Below are 22,406 nucleotides of genomic sequence, written 5' to 3'. Positions count from 1 at the left end.
AAATGCCACAAAAATGCCAAGAGACGCTTTATCCTACATTCAGAATTACCGACAGTAAAAAGAATACAAAAGAGTCAGAGTAAAAATTAAGTTTCCAAAACAATCAGGTGACAATAAGATGAGGAAAGTCTTACAGGTTTAAACTTTCCTTAAGTAAATGATTTCTCTCTTGGTAGAAAATGCAAGACATTTGGAACTGGGGTATTTGGTTCCGACTTCAATTCCCTAGTATGGCCCTGGTAAGTAAGTTAGCCCTCCATGAATCTCTAGCGCACACTCTGCCCAGTGGAGACGACAACGCACAGGGCTGTGGTAAGAAAGAACGTACTGCACACTGCAGACACTTGGTAACGTTAGTTAAATATATAAATACAAGCTATAGACATGCACTCTTGGGCCATCTGCTCAAAATATATTCATCTTCTTGTGAACTCTTGGCCAAGAACGCTCTGCACAAGCTGCCTAAGAGGACTATTCAATAGTCTTTCCTCCAGGCCCTGACAGGCCCTTGTTTCTGCCAGCTCTTACTCTCTTCAGTGGCCTCCTCTGCCGCTTACTGTGATTTGTGATGCTAACTTACCCATGAGAAGAAGTTAGCTTTAGGTCCACTCTTTGCATTAAATCCTCCCAACTGTCCCAGCGCAGTCTCTGAACGCCTAATGTACTTTCTATTTCAAATATTCAGCTCAAAACTTAATCATGGACCTTAATTATCACTGTGTGGGCTTTGCACACGCCCACCTCACTTTCCCACTGGGCCCGACAAGCACACAAGGGCAGGCGTCAGGCACTAAGCAAGTGGAAAGAGCGTGGTGTTAGAGAGATGACGGAAACTCTGTGATCAATACGATGTGGTTTTGAATCTTAGTTCCGTCATTACTATGTGTGCAATCACGGACAAAATCCTGTAATTATCTGAGCCTCAGTTTTAACCTCCACAAGATGAATTTAATGACATCTATATCCATATCTTGTGTCTTAAATGAGAAAATTTTAAGTAACCAACACTTATAAAAGACTTGCCATGTGGCAAACACTATTCTAAATGCTTTACATATAACTCACCTTTTGAGGTAGGTATGATTAGTTCTATTTTATAGACGGAGAAAATGAGGCACAAAGTGGTCCAGGAATTTGCCCTGGTAAGTAAGTAGAAGAGGCAGAAGGAGGCAGCTGAGATGATACTTAAGCTACATGGAGTTCTTGAATTAGTACATCCAGTAACATTCCTTTGAGCTACATGTTAGATTTCTTGCCATTTTACACCTGAACGTGAGACAGGAAACCATCAAAACCCTACAGGAGAAAGCAGGAAACAACCTCCTTGACCTCCAACTTCTTACTTGACACATCCCCAAAAGCAAGGGAATCAAGAGCAAAAATAAACTATTGGGACCTCGTCAAGATTAAAAGCTTCTGCATGGCAAAGGAAACAATCCATAAAACTAATAGGCAACCAACAGAATGGGAAAAGATGGTTGACATATCAGATAAAGGGTTAATATCCAAAATATATAAGGAACTCACCAAACTGCACACCTGAAAAACAAACAACCCAGTAAAGAAATGGGCAGAAGATATGAACAGACACTTCTCCAAAGAGGACACCCAGATGGCCAACAGACACATGAAACGATGCTCAGCATCCCTCCTCATCAGGGAAATACAAATCAAAACGACACTGAGATACCACCTCACGCCAGTCAGAGTGGCTAAAATGAGCAAATCAGAGAACTCTAGATGCTGGCGAGGATGTGGAGAAACGGGAGCCCTCCTACACTGTTGGTGGGAATGTAAACTGGTGCAGCCCCTCTGGAAAACAGTGTGGAGGTTCCTCAAAAAATTGACAACAGAACTCACCTATGACCCAGCAATAGCACTGCTAGGAATTTACCCAAGGGACACAGGGGTGCTGATGCACAGAGGCACATGCACCCCAATGTTCATAGCCGCACTCTCAACAATACCCAAATCACTGAAAGGGCCGACAAGTCCATCAACTGAGGAATGGATCAAGAAGATGTGGTTTATCTATACGATGGAATACTACATGGCAATGAGAAAGAATGAAATCTGGCCGTTTGTAGCAACGTGGATGGAACTTGAGGGTGTTATGCTGTGGGAAATAAGTCAGGCAGAGAAGGACAGATACCATATGTTTGCACGTATAGGAGAATTAGGAGGAACTTAATGGAGGACCGTGAGGGAGAAGAAGGGGGGAAATAGTGGGGGAGAGGAAGGAAGGCAAACCATGAGAGACTCTTGAATGCTGAGAACAAACTGAGGACTGATGGGTGTGGAGAGGGAGGGGGGTGATGGGCATGGAGGAGGGCACTTGTGGGGATGAGCACTGGGTGTTATATGGAAACCAACTTGACAATAAACTACTTGTAAAAAAAAAAAAATTCTTGCCATTTTACAAGTCCAGCATACATGTGAGAAAGTGGAAGTCACAGCTTATGCACAGTAATAATGAGTTTTTGTTCAATTTGTTATGCGCCAAGGATTCTCTTTTAAGTCCTTCAGATGCATTCTATCATGTAATCTTTACAACTATGTCACGAGGTAAGCATATACTACCCACTTTTTTTTTTTTTTTATAAAGACAGAGGCTTTAGAAAGTTAAATAGCTTGTCCAAATCATCAGTGTCAAACTGGTATTTGAGTCCAAATCTGACTCCAGAGCTAGGCTGTTAATTAGTCTGGGAAGCTTTCCACAAACCAGAAATATTTCCTCATCAATCTGAAGTACTGCCTCTGCTAACACGGCTTTTTGTCAGGCCACAAAAGCCCAGGGAATTTATATAACAGTTACAGTGAATGGTAAGTCAAAAGCAGCTCTTGTCTACAGCAAACCTCTGTGTGGCTTAGCATCACGCAGAATGAAGACCAAGATCCCTACTATGGGTCATGGGCCCTCCATGATCTGCCTGTTTCCTGGATCTCAACTTCTGCCGTTTACTTCTTCACACTCTATGTTCCTGCCCTACTTGTTTTGTTTTAGTGTTTTAAAAACTCCTTCCTCTGGAGACACTTCTCTGCTGAGGATATTCTTCCCAACTCTCTTCCCTTTAGGTAATTACTTCTGATCCTTGTAATCTCAGTTCAGCCTTTCCTGAGGGAAGCCTTTCTCTAACCTTTCCGGATTAGGCTGGGTTCCATTTTTGTACAACCGCAGCAAAGACTCTGCATTTCTCCTTTTCTTTGTTTATCAAAATAGAAAATTGATGTGGTTTTTTTTTTTTTCAGTGTAACTAGTTATATAATGTCTGTGCCTTCCTCTAGGATATAAGTCCCATGAGAGTAGGGACTCGGTCTCTTGTTTACCACTATATTTTCAGTAATGTGCCTTGCTCCCAGTGTTCTTTAGCTGATAAACAGTAAATGAATGCTAACTACGGGAGGGTCAAAGGCCAAGCATATATAACAATGGTTATAATGATAACCTTTGAGTGGTCACAGTGCTGCTAGTGCCTAATATTGACCAGATATTTTATGAGGTAGTGAGGACGACTATGTTCAAGAAATTACGATCTAATTTAGGACATACATATAAAAAGAGAACATATATTACAGGGTAATATATAATAAGGGTGCAATCAGTGGTGCAAAAATAGTTCTACAGAAATTTTATTTCTATAGGGATGTTAACTAAGAATAGTCATGGACCAGTCTTTAGTGAATTCATTACTATTGTATTTTTATATTTATACCTTCTAAGGCAAAGACAGGAAACAGAATTTCTAGTTAAAAAAAGCCGAGGAATGTCGTCAGCCTCAATTACTTTTAGATATCAGGACATCTTGATCAGTTAAATATTAATCTTTAGTTATTATTAATTAAATATTAATCACTTTTCATTGTAACTGAAGTTAGGAAAACAATTTGGTAAGAGCAATAGTAAGGTCTTATTAAAACCAAACCTTTCTTAAGAATTTCTGAGGTACAGAGCCATGTTCTAAAAGGGATTACATAATATATATACATTCTATCAAGCAATGACTTGTCACCTTGACTCCCAATTTCTCATCCTAGAAATGGAATTCTCCAGCAAAGAGCCATAGGAAATGGCAAGCTTCCTCAGGATGTTTAAAAGAAAATAAACAAAAATTTACCTATAAAGCTGTTTCACAGCTAGGGAAATACCTAACAAGAATGCTTTCCTTAGGTTTATTTATTAGATTTCCATTTTTTAATGGGCATGGTTTTCTTCTTCTTCATAAACTTTGTTATACAGATACAGAAAACAGAGTAATTAAAATACAATCATACATGTTATCTTCTGGTTTTTAACATTACAGTATTAAAATATATTAAGAAAAAATTATCTATATTCTTATCACTCAAATAATTTTCATTACTTCAAATTTATTCACTATTTTTATATGATTGTAATCATAATTAACTTTAGAAGCTTAATATATTTTTCTATTTTGCTACATTCTTCATATTGTTCATTTTATGGCTACATTATTCCTTCAAGTTAATATAGCATTATTTAATTATTCTATTGCTGGATATTTAGACCTTTCCTAATTTTTCTCTACAGTAACACTTTAGTGAACATTTTTATGCCTACAGATTTCTCTCAACTTCTCAATTATTTCTTTTGAATAAATTCCCAAGAATGGAATTAATGTGCCAAGTAAAGATCTGTATTGTCAAACTGCTTCACCAAATAACTCTAGCAAAGTGTCAGGAGATCTATTCCTTGTGTTCTTATTTCATTTTATTTATTTATTTTGTATGCCCAACACTTATGATTTAATGCAATACTTAAACAAGAATATATGTGACCTGTTTAGAATGGTGTTTGGCACAGTAAGCACCCGCTAAACGTTAGCCTCTGTTTCCTTTGTTGTTACTCTTTAAAAAACTAATAATAAACTTTGGCTCTTGATTCAGGAGAGAAAGAAAGCTTAAGTCATGTCATCAAATATAATTCTGTTATTTTCTTATTTTCAAGTCTTATATAAAAGTGAATAACTAGACTTTAATACCGTGTTTTCATTTGATACATATGTAGGAGTTCTTCCTACATATGTGTCAATGTACTGGAAATCTTGAGTTATCTTAGGGGAGGTAGAAAGGTATCTGGTGTACAACCGGTTTCATTTTACAAAACATTTTTCATTAGAATAAAATATTCTGTCATTTCTATACCGTATGTTAACATGGGCCTTAGGACTCACTCTACTTTCCAAAAGACGAGCAAAGGAAGACTTCAGAAAAAGAAAGAGTTTGGTATCTCAGGTCAGGCCAGAGCACCTGAGCACTCAGGAGAATTCCACTGAATCGCTTCGAAACTAAAGGCCCGCTCCTGTGTTCTTAAAACCTGCTTTCAGAAAGTTCTAACTTTACATAATGCAAATTTAATTTTGTCTCTAAGGCATTCTGTCATTGAAGAAGTTCTGTAGATCATGAATTAACTGAGGATTAATTAACGCAACAACAAAAAGACAAGCTAGAGCTATACCATTCAGGTCCACCGAAGCGAAGAAACAAGAAGCAGGTGTGACACCTGCTGTGATTAAATAGGATTTTTAGGCAAGTCACAGCATTTTTGAGTTGGGATTGTAGGTAATGGAGATTTAAGAACCAATCACAAAATAATGGCTGCTATACCTGAAAGGCAAAGGAACACTATTGGGTATTTAAAATAAATTTTTTTTCAAACAAAATCTATCAAAAATTCCAATCAAGAAGTTGTATCAACTTGGTTCAGCCTCAATTTACTCTTAGTTTTATTTAAACTGTTCTTACTGAAGCATTTATGAGAACGAGAGTTGTACACTATGTGACATGGCAACTAGAACGACTCTGTAAAAAAAACTCTGCTTGCTGCTAACAGTTTGTTGCTAACGTGCACAGGCACGTAGCCACGCGGGAGTCCAGGCTTTCCATTTTCTCACCTGGTAAGTTACCTTTCATAATTGTGCCTTATGACACACATGGAAACCTTTGTTACATACACACCAAGCACAATCCAGGACACATTCATGAGCAATGATCTTCTCTCAGGTGGGAAGAGAGGGATCTGCGGTGCGAGCTAGCTCCATACTTATGAGTCATGTTTAAGTGAAGCAAAACATCCATCCCTATGACCCGCTCTCTGAAGGGAACCAATGGGATGATTCTTCAGTTATTCATCAACACTGCTTCTGCTTGCGATCAGTTATCAAAGAACGAAAACGCATCTCCAGCTCATGGCTCATCCTTAACGCCTTCCCCAAAGATTACTAAATGCAGGCAAAGAACAAATAATATTCTTTTTTTTTTTAATATTTTTTTATTTATTTATAGGAGAGAGAGAGACAGCGTGAGCAGGGGAGGGTCAGAGAGAGAGGGAGTCACAGACTGAAACAGGCTCCAGGCTCCAGGCTCCGAGCTGGCAGTCAGCACAGAGCCCGACGCTGGGCTCGAACCCACGAACCGTGAGATCATGACCTAAGCGAAAGTCGGACGCTTAACCGACTAAGCCACCCAGGCGCCCCAGAACAAATAATATTCTACAATAGGAGTTGGCAAACTTCTTCCATAAAGGGCCGGATGAGAAATATTTTAGGCATATGGACCACGAGGCAAAACTGAGGATACAATATAGGTACTTCTACAGAGAAGGAAAAAAACCAAATTTCAAAGATGAAACTTTAATAAGAAATTAAGGGTTTTTTTCCCTGCATAATATAGGTTTTAAAATGAGAAACAGAATTCTTTTTTTATTTGGGATAATCCTTGGCCCAAGTGGGATTCAAAGTCAGTGTTCCCTGTCATCAAACAGATTTGTAAATGTTCTCAGGAGATTGAGGGCCATACTTGCCAGCCCTGCTCTGGAATGCTGAGCAAAAATGATTTTATAGTCTGTCATTAAACATTTCTCCTTTTCCCATAAAACTATAAATCCAAGACGACAGATACTCTAAGTCTGAAGGATGGTGTGGCAGAAAGAACACCAGACTCTGGGTCAAAATACCTGAAGCCACTCCTGCCGCACATTGTGTGACCTTGGGCAGATCACTTACCCTTGCTCTTCTCTCATCCCTCAGTGCTCTCAGAATGGTGCAATATTGTAGTGTTTTAACATAATTTGTTTCTCTCACTGACTGGACTGTTGGGAGCTCCTCAGGGCAGAGTCTGCCTCCTAATCTTTGTACGGTCAGCTAAACAAAATGGTGCTTGATGTAGAAAAGATGCATAAGCACTTACTGAAGTTCATCAGTGTTAAACCGCCACTGAGATCTCATTTTAACACCCAATAACTAACTCTTTTAAAAACCGCTTACTTTTTTTTCCCTCTACACCAAAGCATTAATTCCTAAACTCGGTTATAGTCTGACAGATGTTTCAGAATATATGCAGATTCAGCTCTCAAACCGTTAAACAAATTAGGGATTGTCACTGAGTAATTTTGAATCAGTGTTCTTTTTAAATGTCACCAGTTATCATTTAATAAGGTTTAGTTACAATTAAATTAAAATGTCTATATTATAGATAGTGGACTTAAGGGTTAGGCCCCATTTTATTGACATGGAATCATTCTCTTTGTCACAGGCTCCAAGAACGAACAGTCCTCTGATCAAAGAAGTATGGGCCATGCTGTGTACTGATCTCTGCAGATTCACAGTGTGCACGGATGTTAAAGGCTCTGGGAGGTCCTGTAGCATAATCTCTCCTTTAATCCAGAACTTCCCAAATTTATTTGCTTGTGCATTCCTTTCTCATCTAATACCTGTTATTCCACAGAATGAGTGTTAAGGTTAGACTATCTGATGGAATTGTAAGCATTTAAGTGTCTCAAGTTTTCCCACTCGGTTTACTGTTACTAAACAGTCTGGTTTTTATACTCGTAATTTTAATCTTGCTCTCCAGAAAGTTTTGGATTCAAATTTTCTTTTTTTTATTTTTCTTTTTTTAATTTTTCTTTTTTTAATATATTTCTGAGAGAGGGAGAGAGAGAGAGACAGTGTGAGCAGAGGAGGGTCAGAGAGACAGGGAGACACAGAATCCGAAGCAGGCTCCAGGGTCTGAGCTAGCTGTCAGCACAGAGCCCGACGCGGGGCTCAAACCCACGAACTGTGAGATCATGACCTAAGTCGAAGTCGGTCGCTTAACCGACTGAGCCACCCAGGCGCCCCTCAAATTTCTAATTTTCAAATGGTTTCTCTCTGTTGCGTGTTTCCTGTCAAGGAGGCCTGAGCAGCAATCCCTCCATGATGACAATATGGCTCCAACATCCATGGAGAGGAAGTTCTGACTCTATAAACCGATGTTGCTTCTCTTGTGAGGCAGTTACAGGAAGTACAGACAACTGACAAATGTCAACTCCGGTAAATGCACCTGTTTCTAGGCCATGCATACAAGTAACTTTTGTTCACTAACACCAGTTAACATTTCATTAAGTAGGAATAGGGACAGCAGCTGAATTCTGTAACAGCTGAAGTATGTGTTACCTTGTAAAGTGAAGGTAAAATGAAGATCAAATGAAACAGTGTAGGTGAGGGGCCCCTGCGTGGCTCAGTCGGTTAAGGGTCCGACTGCGGCTCAGGTCATGATCTCAAGGTTCATGGTTTCAAGTCTCACCTCGGGCTCTGTGCTGACAGCTCAGAGCCTGGAGCCTGTTGCGGATTCTGTGTCTCCCTCTCTCTCTGACCCTCCCCTGCTCACTTTGTCTCTCTCAGAAATAAATAAAAAACATTAAAAAAAATTAAAAAAAGAAACAATGTATGTGAAAATGCTTTGTAACTCTAATGCTCAATACAGACAGGTAAAAACAAATAAAAAATAATTTACTTTCACAGAGGCCTTGCAATAACTAACTTCTAATCTCTAATGATAATATTACATTCAGGTTTTACTTTTTGCCATACACCATGCTAATGACTTTCATCTTAGTTACCATTTGATTGCTCTATACATCATTACTTTCATTATATTCTCTGTTTTGTTTATTCTACTTATGCTTATTCTAATGCTTTCTAGTAACTCTGAAACGCTGTTTACACAGCTGAGTAAATTCACTTAAATATTTACTGGCATGATCTTCCTTGCTTCCTAAACATGTTTGAATCCCTTTTAAAGGGTTTGCTGTTGGAGGTCAGTTTACTGCAAAGCTGGCTTCTGGAAGATAGTTTCCCGTTGAGAGAATGGGATAAGCCCCAACCTCCGGAACTCACTCTGTCCAAGAATAATAACCTGAGTCAGGAGGTGTTCACTTTGGGACATGCTAAGACTGTTACCAATGCCTGTCTGAAGATGGTCGGAAGGCCATACGGGTCTGAAGCACAAGGGAGAGATCTAGGCTATAGACAGATTTGGAAGTTGTTCTTACAGGTAATTACTGAAGCCCTGAGAGCAGGAGAGAAAGGCCTGAAACACGTTAATGTTTAAAGGATAAACCAGAAGAGGAGGAGGATGAAAAAGAAACAGAAAATATAGCTAGAGCAGTGGTGCCCAACAGAACTTTCTGCAGTGATGGCAACATTCTTTATCTATACTTTTTAATGCAATAGCTGCTAACCGCATGTGGCTAGTGAGCAATGTGACTAGGGTGACTGAGGAACTCATTTTTTTTTTTTTACTTATTAAAAAACATTTTTTTTAATGTTTATTTATTTTTGAGACAGAGAGAAAGCACGAGCTGGGGAGGGTCAGGAGAGGGGGAGACGCAGAATCTGAAGCAGCTCCAGGCTCTGAGCTGTCAGCACAGAGCCCGATGCGGGGCTTGAACCCACGGACCGCGAGACCATGACCTGAGCCGAAGTCGGACGTCTAACTGACTGAGTCACCCAGGTGCCCTTGACTTATTTTTTTAAGTAAGCTTGATGCCCACTGTGGAGCCCAATATGGGGCTTGAACTCACGACCCTGAGATCAAGACCTGACCTGAGACCAAGAGTTGGATGCTTTAACCGACTGAGCCATACAGGCATCCCCTGAATTTTTAATTTTTAAAAATATTAACAAACTCAAATAGCCACATGTGGCTATTGTGTTGAATTGTGAAGGGCTACAGAGTAGGCTGAAAACAAAAGTGATATCACAAAAGTCAAGGAAAGAAAGTATTTCAAAAGGTGGGAATGATCAGTAGCTACAGAGGACAAGCAAAGCAGAGCTGAAGCAGGACTAAAAAGTAACTTCTGTATTTAGCAAGTGTTACGAGCTGAACTGTGTCCCCTTCCCCCAAATATTCATATGTTGAAGTCCTTACCTCAGAGTGTGACCTTATTTGGAATAAGGTATTACAGATGTAATTAGTTAGGATGAGGTCATACTGGAGTAGGGTGGGCCCCTAATCCAACACGGTCGATGTCCTTAGGAAGAATCTGGACACATAGGCACGTTCACACAGAGAGAAGGCCATGCACACATAAAGGCAAAGATCGGGGTGATGCATCTAGAAGCTAAGGAATACCAAAACTACCAGCAAACCACAGGAACTAGGAGACGGACCTGGAATACATCCTTCCCTAGAGCCTTCCGAGGGAACATGGCCCTGCCAGCACCTTGATATTGGACTTCCAGCCTCCAGAACTGTGAGACGATCGATACGTGTCTGTTATTTCAGCCAACCAGTTTGTGGTGGTATGTTACAGCAGCCCAAGCAATACAACCCAACAAAAAAGGTCTTTTACACCTTCCAGTTGCTTGTCTACTTAAATCTTTAAAATCTATATTGCCTTGTTTATTTAAATCTTAATCTTCTAGGGGCGCCTGGGTGGCTTAGTCGGTTAAGCGTCCGACTTTCACTTAGGTCATGATCTCGCGGTTCGTGGGTTCGAGCCCCGCGTCGGGCTCTGTGCTGACTGCCAGCTCAGAGCCTGGAGCCTGTTTCAGTCTGTGACTCCCTCTCTCTCTGACCCTCCTCTGCTCGCGCTGTCTCTCTCTCTCCTAGAAATAAATAAAACATTAAAAAAAAAAACTTTATTCCTTAACTAATGGCATTCTAAAATATCCTTCTGTTTGAAGATCCAATTCACTCTGTAGACTGACTATAAACGCAAATNGTTCGAGCCCCGCGTCGGGCTCTGTGCTGACTGCCAGCTCAGAGCCTGGAGCCTGTTTCAGTCTGTGACTCCCTCTCTCTCTGACCCTCCCCTGCTCACGCTGTCTCTCTCTCCTAGAAATAAATAAAAAAAACATTAAAAATAAATAAATAAATCTTAATCTTCTAGTGGATACAAAACATAGCTGCAAAACTTTGCTTTCACACTAAATGTTTAACAATTGTTTGACGGTAGTTATGAATACTATCCGACGATGTGACTATTCAGTCGTAGACCTGAGTACTGAAATGTAAACACTGCATTACAAAACAAGCATGAAGAAATCTGAAACACAAATGATTCCTAAGAGCTCTATGAGATTTATTACCTGGCTCAAGCATTCCTTCATCCTCTGGTCATAAATTACATGTTTTAAAAACAATTTACATCAAAAAAAGAACACTTACCTTTGGCTTCTAAACTTTCAAGAGTAGTCATTTTTTAACCAATGAAAATGCACCTCAAATCTTCTACTGAAAAACCTAAAAATGTATAAATTGAAAGAATTAAAACAAGACCATACAAAGACGTTTACTAATAAGTCCCTGTAATTTAGATATAATATTCTACTTGTTTCTGCATTTAGTACACATGCATGTCAAAACCTTCCCACAGGTGATATCATTATGGTTAACAAAGGTCTCAAAAAATTACAGGTGGTTTACTTTCAAATTGGTTTCACTGTTTCTACCAAGTACATTGTATCAGATAGATGCCTTGGCCTTTAGTTAAGAAATTGCGTGAAGTTACTGTAGGGGCTTTGGTATCATTGTTAAGACAACAATGATTTTATTTATTAAAATTTTTTTAATGTTTTTGTTTTGGAGAGAGAGAGGGGGAGAGAGAGAGAGAGAGAGAGGGAGGAAGTACGAGTAGGGGAGGGGCAGAGAGAGAGGGGGACACAGAATCTGAAGCAGCTCCAGGCTCTGAGCTGTCAGCACAGAGCCCGACGCGGGTCTCTAACTCGACCCCGGAGATCATGACCTGAGCTGAAGCCACACCTAACCTACTGAGCCACCCAAGCACCCCAACAGTAATTTTAAAGAAATTAATTACTTTCTCAGGGGGCATTAGTGATACTAATTTGCCAATTATATATATCCCGAAGGAACTTCTGTTTAGATGTTTAATCTAAACAACAAAAACACACATAGCATTATTTGAACTTCCTTGGTAATAAAATTAAAATGGAATACATGTTTTCAGAAACGTGTCCAGGGCCTTTACAGTACAGACCAGGATTCGGTGAAAACACGAGAAGGAAGGCGGGGCCGGTACAGTGACACGAACGAGGAGGATGAAAACTGGTTTCACCACGACAATGATCACTCGGAGAACAGCGTCCCCCGTGACCTCCTTCCTCGACAGTCACAACCCCGTCTGCCGCCCCGAACACAGGGCTCCAACGGCCCCCGCCCGAGCCCGGGGAGGCGCCTCAGGGGCCCAAGGCGGGAGGGAGGGTGCGGAGCGGCCACAGGTGCGGAAGCGACCGGCTCGTCCCCTCTGCGTTCGCGACGCCGAGGCCGAAAACACGCAGCCCTCCAAACGTCCCCTCGGTTACACAGCCCGCTCTTGGACTTACCGCCAAGCGTCCTTCCTCTCCGACTTCGGGGGCTTCACTTGGCAGGCTGTCGGGCTCCGCGTCACGGGCTTAGTTTCTCGGCGCACTCCCCTTCCATTCGGAAGCCGAACCACCCAGACCTTCCAGAACTCCAGCTGCCTGCTTACTATTAGTCACTTCCTGTTCTCAGGGGTTTTGTTTCCGGAATAGTTTTCCAAAAGAGAGAGGTGACTACACTCTCTGGTGTTTTAAAACTCGACGAACTCAGCACACAGGGTCTAAGGCGTCGGTAAGCGAAAAATGGATAGATGCCTATTTAGAAATAAATCATAGACTACCTGGAGCGCCTGCTGTGTACAACAACTTCCGGGTCACCTTCAACCAGACCAGGTGATGACGCTAGCCCCAAGCGGCGCCCTGAAAGGGCGGGACTGCGGGCGGAATGGGGCGGGGCTCTAATTCTCCAGCCCCTGGTAGCGAGGGGGCGGGGCGGCGGCCGCACTTCCGGTGGCAGGCGGGGCTCTGTTGCTGGAGTAACGGGCGCGGGTGTCGAGGCGGTGTCTTCCGGCGGCAGCGCTCCCTACGTCCCTGCGCCGAGAGCCTGAGGCGATGGTGAGTGCCGGGCCAGCCGGAGCGACGGCTCCACGGGTCTGGCCACGCAGCGTCCCCGGGCCTGGGGCGGAGGGACGCTCGGAGGCGTCCGGGTTTCTTCCCCCTTCGTCCCAGTGTGTTTCCCGCTTCCCAGGGGCTGTGTCCTTTCTCTCCCTGTTTCTTGCAGCCCCTGAGTTCCACTTCGGTACCGCCGAGCCCCCAGAGTAACGTAACAGAGCGTAGGGGTGAGCGCCGGGTCTCAGGTCGAGGCAGACACCATTTCCAACAGACGTTGTCAATGTAGTTTTCATTACTACGTTTTTCAAGTTCTCGGCTTCTCCTTAACGCGCCTCGTTTAAGAGTATTGTGGTGTGTGTGTGTGTGTGATGTCTCAGCACCGACCCGAGTGTTAAGAATATTGTGCTGTGTGTGTGTGTGTGTCTGTGTGAGTGATGTCTCAGCACCCACCCGAGTATCCCTAGGGCTCGCAGTGTTTACCGTGTGTGTGTGATGTCTCAGCACCGACCCGAGTGTCCCTAGGGCTCGCAGTGTTTACCCCCCTAGCTGCAGGGCGTTGCTCCACACCCCCTCCGAGGGCCACTGAATCCTGGCTCTATTTGCATCAGCTGTCTTCTAGCCCAGGTGATTATCCCCTAGGTAGGTGCTTTTTAAGAGGAATGCCCCTCAAGAGCTCTTGGGAGAGCTTCACCCCCAGAAATTCTGAAACAATAGGAATGGGGGCTTAGGATTTGCGTTTCTAAAAAGCCCATAGCTAATCTTAATTGAGTCACCTGTTTGAGAACACCGGGGTTTTAGTTAAGTCACTTAATTAGCAAATCTTTCAAAGAACACTGGTGCATCGAAGGAAGACTGTTGTCGGGAGGGTGTCTAAGAATTTAGCAGCAGAGCCCCTCCCACCACCCCTTCTCCCTCCCTCACTGCTCTGCGAGCCTTCTTCACCCCAGAGTCCTTTCCAGACTTCACGTCCCACACCCTGTCCCTTCCCCTGCTTTTGCCTCCCTTCTAAGCAGATGCCAGAGATTGAAAGTCCTTTTCCTCGACCTCCTGCCCCTGACCTACACCTTGATATATATTTTACTCCTCATTTGGTTTTGTATTTCTAGTTTGGAGAAGGTGGTGTTGAAGGGTACTGCGTCCACCTCTCCGCTAGCTCTCATTCCCTTCCGCCCTTCTGCTTCTCCTTCCTCCCCCCACCCCACCCTGTGCTTTCAGCCTCTGTCTTCTTTTCCTGCTTTCCAGTGTTCTGGTCATTCATCTTGAGAAAATGAGACAAAGCAAGAAAGCATATCCCCCGTGCTAGTTTATCCAGTTACTGCCGGATCCCCCCTTTACCTGTCTGTAACTGCTTGACACCATAGTATTTTCACCTGCTTTAAATGCCCCTTTTTCATCGTCAGTATTCTGTTATCTGACTTCCTCTGAGTGGTTTCAGTGAAGTTGCTCTTAATTCTAAGTTTTTAATGGCCCTAAAGTGCCAGATTGAGTGATTTCTTCTCAAAGTTTGTTTTATTTAGCTTTTCTGTGATAACTGAAGTTCGCGAACATTCATGCCCCATTTTTTCCCCACTGGCCTTGCCTACTTTTTACATGCCATTCTCTGGGACTCAGTCCTTAATTATTTTCAGTTCTTAGTCTATGCATTTTGCTGGGGTGATTTCATCCACACATATGAGTTTTACTAATGCCTAAGCATTCACGTCTAAACTTCACTTTTCAGGGGCGCCTGGGTGGCTCAGTTGGTTTAAGCATCTAACTTCCACTCAGGTCATGATCTCACAGTTCGTGGGTTCCAGTCCCACATCATGCTCTGTACTGACAGCTCAGAGCCTGGAGCCCGCTTCAGATTCTGTGTTTCCCTCTGTCTCTGCCCCTCCCCCGCTCTCTCTCAAAAAAAAAAAAAACATTAAAAAATTTTTAAACTTCACTTTTCATCTTCTACCTGCTACGGCCTAATCTAGTTGCTTCCTAGACACCTCTACCTGGTTATCACAAAGGCCTCTCAAATTTGCCATGACCAAAACTGAACTTGCTATCATTCAACCTGGTTTCCCTTTTTCCTTCAAGTTAATTAATGAGATCACTATAATATAGTTTTAATAATTATATGACTATAATATTATAGTTATTACATACTACAATATATATAACCTAAACCAGAAACCAAGTTCACCTTTCTTTCTTCCCTATGCCTCCGGTATTCAAGTGGTCACTGTTTTAGTGTGAGATCTCCTTAGTTGTTACCTGGACTGTTGCAGTATGTCTTTAACAGCGTGGAATGGCAGTTCTTGAAGTCATTATTTTCTCTGTATCAAGAAGGAATTTTCTAAGACCCAAATCTTTGAAGTCATGTCTTTATTTAAAAAATTTCTTGATGTTTGTTTATTTTTGAGAGAGACACAAACACACAGCAGAAGCAGGGGAGGGGCAGAGGGGCAGGGAGACCCAGAATCTGAAGCAGCTCCAGCCTCTGAGCCGTCAGCACAGAGCCCGCAACGGAGCTCGAACTCATGAACTGTGAGATCATGACCTGAGCCGAAGTCGGACCCTTAAGTGATTGAGCCACCCAGGCGCCCCTGAAGTCACCTTTTTAAAACTGTAGGCTCTCCACACCCTACAGTATAACCGTCAGAGTCCCTGGAATGGCATCCAGGGCCCCCCATCATCTACCATTTACCTGTGTAGCTCCTTTCATGGCTCTCCATTCCCTAGACATTCCTTTTAACTGCTTATCTTTCACTAAACATCTGAGCAACTTCAAGCTGGTGTGTAAGTGTTCCTTCTACTTTGCACATGCCGCTCCTCCTACACGGGGTACCCTTCTCCCCTTGTTTGCCGGCCAATTCCTCTGGATCCTTTCAGACCCAGGTTAGGTGTCTCCTGTACTGGTTACTTCTCTGCTCAAAGAGAGGTGACTTTTTATTCTTTTTTGTCACTTTACATAGTACATACCTCTCTTATTGTACTTACCACATTTAGTTGAAATTATTTGTGTATGAATTTGTCGCTTTTACCAAACTGAACCGGGAGAGGGATCAGTCTTTATTTTGTTCACTGCTATTGCTTAGACCATATTAGGCATTCGGATGTTTGCTGAATGAAAAAAGAAAGAACGTGGTAAGTGCCCCAAGAGGTTACAAAGTACTTGGGGAATATTGGAGGATGGAGTCCTCACTTTTCAGAGTCAGAAAGGCCTTCCTTAGGCAAATGGAAGAGTTTCTATAGCTAGAAGTGGATGGCCTGAACAGTAGCATAGGGGAATGGAAAGTGACATTTCTGGAATACTGGTTTTCTTTGTGCTTGTCTTTCATGCTGTCATTTAGACTTCCCTACGACCCTAAGAGTGGTGACCGCTTCCACCACCCTCTGCCCCGGCTGGAGTTGTGTGTTACAACCTGGGAGGTCAGTGAAGTCCGCTCAAGATGGAATTGACTTCCGTCTTGAGACCTGAATGATGAAGTGCAGGGGTCTTGGGGAAGTGTACGGGCATCACTAACAACAGGATCAGAGGCCCTGAGGCAGCAAAGCAGTTGGCGTATTTCAGGAACTGATCTTGGGTTTAATGTGGAAATATAATGGAAATTTGGTGGTGGGGAGACGTGGGGGCACTGGCAGTGTGGGAATTGTGAGAGGGTAACATGAAATGCAGTTAGAGCGGTAGGCAGAGGTCAGACCAAATGTATGCGTCACAGCATGGTTTCTCAAACAAGGTTCTAACCCATTACTCGGTCATGAAATCAATTTGTTGTATGTAGCCAGTCTTAAAAAAGACGACATAAAACAGACGCTATATTCATTGTATGTAATAAGGATAACTTCCATGAAACTTTTATTGTAAATTGTGCGTGTGTTGTATGTACTGGGTTATGATATAAAACATATTCCTGGGGCTTCTGGGTGGCTCAGTTGGTTGAGCGTCTGACTTCAGCTCAGGCCGTGATCTCACAGCTCCTGGGTTGGAGCCCTGCATCGGGCTGTGTGCTGACAGCTCAGCCTGGAGCCTGCCTCAGATTCTGTCTCCCTCTCTTTCTGCCCCTCCCCTGCTCTCTCTTTCTCTCTATGTCTTTCAAAAAATAAACATTAAACCCCCCCCCCCCCATATTCCTTACTGTTGGTCATGATCCACAAAGTTCAAGATGTAGTGTACTTTGTACCAATATATGCTTTCAGAGGCAAAATAGTTGATCTCAAGTCACGCAGATTTCTTATTCCTCCTTTGACAGTGACAATCTTCTTATGTGGCAGAAGAAGCTCTGAATTTAATGGGAGCCTAAAATTGACTAGAGTAGAATTTGCAAGTTTCTTTTTACACCCAGATCTGTTTCTTGTGTCAGTCGCTGTCAATCCTTTATGAGAAAGAATAGGCCTTTAGAAAACGAGGGGGAAATTGACGTCCTTTCTGTGTGTTCAGTCTTGCCACTAGCAGGTATGTTGCACGGAGCTCCGATGGTGCCCCTACAAGCAGCTGAGAGTGGACTTTGTTTGCTCTGCTGGTGCGTCTTCCTGACCACTGCAGTGACCTTATGTGGTTCGTTTCTGTCTGCATCTAGTTTGTTCACAGTGCAGCTTCCAGCACCGAAATGAGGTTCTGCCTACAAATTCTAGAACCACCTCTGTCTTGTGAAGCAGAGATAGGCAAGTGTAGTTCAGCATGTCTCAATTCATGTTGTTTAAAATAAAGAATATGCTAGGGTCATCAATTTATTTACTTTTATGCATAAAGAAAATACAGGAGATAATGCCAAGACACTCTTGACTAATAAAGAGATGTGAATTTTTTATATCTTCTGAAATAGAACATTGATTTGAATGCTATTAACCAAGATCGTCTGCTAGTGTAACATAAGGCTTTTAAAGACTATCCCCTGTGTTCCACAAGAATTAGACTAAACACATGTCTCAAAGTTGTTTAAAAGAGACTTTAAAGAGAGTTTCATGATTGCTAAATATGAACAAGATTTTATTCCATGAAATGTTTTTCAGTTTTCAGCTTTATAAAGTTTCTTCTAAATAAGTTTACTGTTTTTATCTCTGACATAAACTTCTTAACCATCCAGGATTCCTTTTCTTACTGAACTGCTAACTTGTAAGGACTATAATTCTAAAGCCCCAGGAAGGTTTCATTGATTGGAACTGAATCAGAAAGTATAGCACCTAAATTAGAAATCTGAAACTTATAAAAAAAGTAACAACTGATTTTTCCTACTAAGCATTTTTATTACAATTTGGAGTATGTTTCTTCTCTAATAGGAACCAGTAGTATTTGCAAAAGAGAATAGCAGTGGATTAATGTAATGTCCTAATTTTCCTCACATGTAGCTCTTTTATCTTTTTCTGTCCCTTTTCTGCCTTTTAATTCTTCATTCTTTCTTTTTTCCAAGCTTTATTGGAATATAATTGATAACATTGTGTAAGTTGAAGGTGTATAAGTATTGATTTGATACACATATATTGCAAAATGATTACCACTATAGCATTAAGCTAATACCTGTATCACATCACAAAATTACCATAACTTTTTTTGTGGTGAGAACATTTAACATCTACTCTCTTAGCAACTTTCAACTTTATAATATGGCATTGTTAACTATAATGACTGTGTTGTGCATTAGATTCCCCAGAACTTAACTCCTCTTCTAACTGGGAGTTTTTACCCTTTGACCAACATCTCCTCATTTTCTTCATCTACAGCCCCTGGTAACCTCCATTCTATGCTGTTTCTTTGAGTTTGTCCTTTTTAGATTCCACCTATAAGTGAAATTATACAGTATTTGTCTTTCTCTGTCTCACCGACTTTATTTGGCCTATAATGACCTCAGAGTCCATCCCTATTGTCACAGATGGCAGGATTTCCTTCTTTCTCATGGCTGAATAATAGTCCATTGTATATATGTGCCACCTTGCTTTGTGCATTCATCCACTGTTGGGCGCTTAGATTGTTTGTTTTTTTTAATGTTTATTTTTGAGAGAGAGTGACAGGGCATGAGTGGGGAGAGGCAGAGAAAGGGAGACACAGAATCTGAAGCAGGCTCCAGGCTCTGAACTGTCAGCATAGAGCCTGATGCGGGGCTCGAACTCATAAACCGTGAGGTCCTGACCTGAGCTGAAGTTGGATGCTTAACCAACTTAGCCACCCAGGTGCCCCTTAGGTTGTTTTTATATCTTGGCTATTGTAAATCATGCTGCGTTGAGCATGGGGGAGTGCATATATCTTTTGAAGTTAAAGTTTTCTTTTCTTTTTTTTTTTAATATAAATGCACAGACGTGGAATTGCTGGATTATATGGCAGTACTAATTTTAAAAAGTTTAAGGAATCTTCATGCTGCTTTCCATAGTGGCGGCACCATTTTGCATTCCCACCAACAGCGTGTGAGGGTTTCCTTTTCTCCATAGCCTCCGCGACACTTGATAGTGAAGCCATTCTAACAGGTGCAAGGTGATATCTGTGATGGTTTTGATTTACTTTTCTGTATTGGTTATGATGCTGAGCACCTTTTTCATGTACCTGCTATCCATTTGTATGTTTTCTTTGGAGAAAATCTCTTAAGTTCTTCTATTGTTTACATATCTGTTATTCAGTAGTTGTATGTATGTATATACAATTTAGATATTAACTTTTCAATAGATGTAGAGTTTGTAAATATTTTCTCCCATTCTGAAGATTGTCTTATCATGTTTATTATTTCTTCAGCTGCGCAGAAGCTTTTTAGTTTGTTGTAGTCCCACTTATTGATTTTTGCTTTTTTGTGTGCTTTCAGTGTCATCCAAAGAACTGTTGCCCAGACCAATATCAAGGAGCTTTTCCCCTGTTTTCTTCTAGGAGTTTTATGGTTTCAAGTCTTGTGTTTAAAGTTAATTTTTGTGAGTGGTGTAAAATAGAAATCCAACCTCATCCTTCATCTATTCTCTCTCAGTCACTAATTATTTACCAGTTCAAACAGGTATTGAGTGCTTTATGTGTGCCAGGCACTGACAATACATTGATTAATGAGATAGCCCTTCCTCAGTGCCTATAGAGTAGGGCCCAAATTTCTTAACTGGCATTTGAGACCTTCCCTGGCCCCAGCTTACTTTACACACCCCCTTGGAACTTCCCGAGAAAAACAGACATTAGAAGATAAATTTCAAGGGTAAGTTGGGTTACAAAAGAAAAATTACAAGGTAAGGTCAAAATGTGTGCTAAAAAAGAGTGGCCTGACCTAGCTGGGGTAGTCAGGAAAGTCCTCTTTGATGGTTTAGCGTTTAAAATCTTTTTTTTTTCCTTAGTTGAGACATACAATATATTAAATTAATGAATGAGGTCATAACATAAGTAAATAGGTCACCTCATCTGATGCTAAGCAATATGAGGAAAATTAAACTAAGTAATGTGGTAGTGCCTGGTTCCAAGAGCAAGTAGCTTCAGGTGGGAAAATGAGAAAAGGTCCTCATGAGGTATGTGGCTTTTAAGCTGAAATTTCAAAGAAGGAGCCAGCAGGCCAGGTGGAGATCCAGGGGAAGCACCTTCCAAGCGGACAGAAGCCAAGTGCAGAGGTCCACTGGAGGCTCGAGGGGCAGGTGGGGACGGGGTCTGGGGAAGCTGAGGACCGTGGGATGAGTAGGGACCTCAGAGGCCCAGGGAAAGCTGAGCCTCCTGCAGCTTTGGAAGGGTTTTGGATTTTACTCTAAACCTGCTGGGATAATGCCTCTCATAGTTTTCCCTGTTCCATCAAAAGAGTTTACTTTCCTTGGAGCTGCCTTATTAAAACTTTAATCAGATTAGTTTGGTCTTTCAGTGACAATTTCCATCCTGTCTGTAACACTTATGATCTTATAAACTTTGGAAAATATTTTTCTGTCCAGATCTTACGTTTGGAGATTAAATACTCCTGATTTCTCCCTTTGTAATCGCTCTTCAAAAATGTAATCGCCCTCTTCTGGACTCTTTGTTTCCATGATACCTTTTCTGAGGTGTGGGGGTCGCACATTCCGGGTGGGTGTTATCAGTTTCTCCACGGATGTGGTGTTTGCTGTTGGGATTTCACCTGGCTTTCTGGCTGGTGCTCTCGCCCAAGATTGAAGCAGCTCGGTCTCCAGAAATCTCTCTAACACTTCTATTAGCCTCTATCCACTTTCCTGCAAAATCTGTTTAAGCCGCTTCCAAAAGCAGTTGATATTTTAAGACTTTCTATTTATTAGATGTGCGAAATTGTAGCTATTAAAATGCACTGCTCAATTCAAGTTTATTTTCTGATACTAAGCACTGTGTCTAATTAAGTTGCTATTGTTATCTCTCCTGACTCATTTTATGTACTGTGCCTTCTTTGTAGCCCTTTATTCTTTAAGATCTATTTCCATAGGTGTGTGTAATGGCTCCAGAGTTCTCTGATATATGTAAATTTAAATTTCATCCTGTTTTCTGTAGTTTTGATACAAGTTACATATGCTATGTGCATTGTACTTATTGTCTAAAATATATCATTATGTGATACTTTTATAATGTATTATATATGTAATACAAATATATATAAGATACATATGTATGTTTAACTTGTGTATATGTCAAATATTTAACTTATACTGGACAAACAGTCATTTTTGGAGATGTGAAAATATGTAGAAACAATATAATTAAATTCATCTGTATTATCACTGACTCTATACAGTCACTAATAATATTTTAGTATAATATCCCAGTCACACCCACATACAGTATACATATACATACACATATGTATTTATCTTTTAAAATGTGATCCTACTATATGTATGGTTTACAAATCTGTTTTTTTCCCCACTTTATCTTATGCAGTTTCCCAGATCCAATTTTAGGAGCTCCATTTTATTCTTTCATTTACACTGATATAACCAAGCCATTTATTTTGTCTTTTAACACCATAATTAATATATTTTTATAGGCATAGGTTTATATACACCCACAATTATTTCCTTAGAATAAATTAGAAATGGAATAACTGGGTGAGAGGATGTGTGCATTTCTAAGGCTTTTTGATATGCGTTGCCAGATCAACTCCAGAAAGTTTTGCTATTTGTCCTCTGCTAGCAGTGCGCCAGTGCCTGTTTCTTCTAAGCCCTGACCTGGTATTGTTACACATTTCTTACATAGATTCATCTAACAATGGATTTGAACTTTTAGTAAAAATTTCACCTTTCTTACCTAATACTATGTTAAGATTATAAATCATAGTATGTTCT

The 22,406-nt window shown here is 41.3% G+C and overlaps 2 protein-coding genes across 3 annotated transcripts in view; one reads left to right on the top strand and one right to left on the bottom strand.

Annotated features, from left to right (window-relative positions):
• Positions 1-12,951, bottom strand: part of BLZF1 (basic leucine zipper nuclear factor 1) — a 31,927-nt gene extending 18,976 nt beyond the window's left edge. The window contains exons 1-2 of the mRNA XM_039241883.1: positions 12,624-12,951; positions 11,449-11,523 (exon numbers count right to left, since the gene is read on the bottom strand). Of these exons, the coding sequence (XP_039097814.1) occupies positions 11,449-11,479 (31 nt within the window). The 5' untranslated portion in view covers positions 11,480-11,523; positions 12,624-12,951. The remainder of the gene's footprint in view (positions 1-11,448; positions 11,524-12,623) is intronic.
• A 200-nt stretch (positions 12,952-13,151) lies between these two features.
• NME7 (NME/NM23 family member 7) overlaps positions 13,152-22,406 on the top strand; it is a 253,854-nt gene continuing 244,599 nt past the window's right edge. For both annotated transcript variants that reach the window (XM_039241877.1, XM_039241878.1), the window contains exon 1: positions 13,152-13,214. In XM_039241877.1, the coding sequence (XP_039097808.1) occupies positions 13,212-13,214 (3 nt within the window). In that variant the 5' untranslated portion in view covers positions 13,152-13,211. The remainder of the gene's footprint in view (positions 13,215-22,406) is intronic.

This window comes from Hyaena hyaena, unplaced genomic scaffold, assembly GCF_003009895.1.
Source record: "Hyaena hyaena isolate Hyena2069 unplaced genomic scaffold, ASM300989v1 scaffold_201, whole genome shotgun sequence".
In the NCBI taxonomy this organism is placed as follows: Eukaryota; Metazoa; Chordata; class Mammalia; order Carnivora; family Hyaenidae; genus Hyaena; species Hyaena hyaena.
This window is presented reverse-complemented; position numbering and strand designations above follow the sequence as displayed.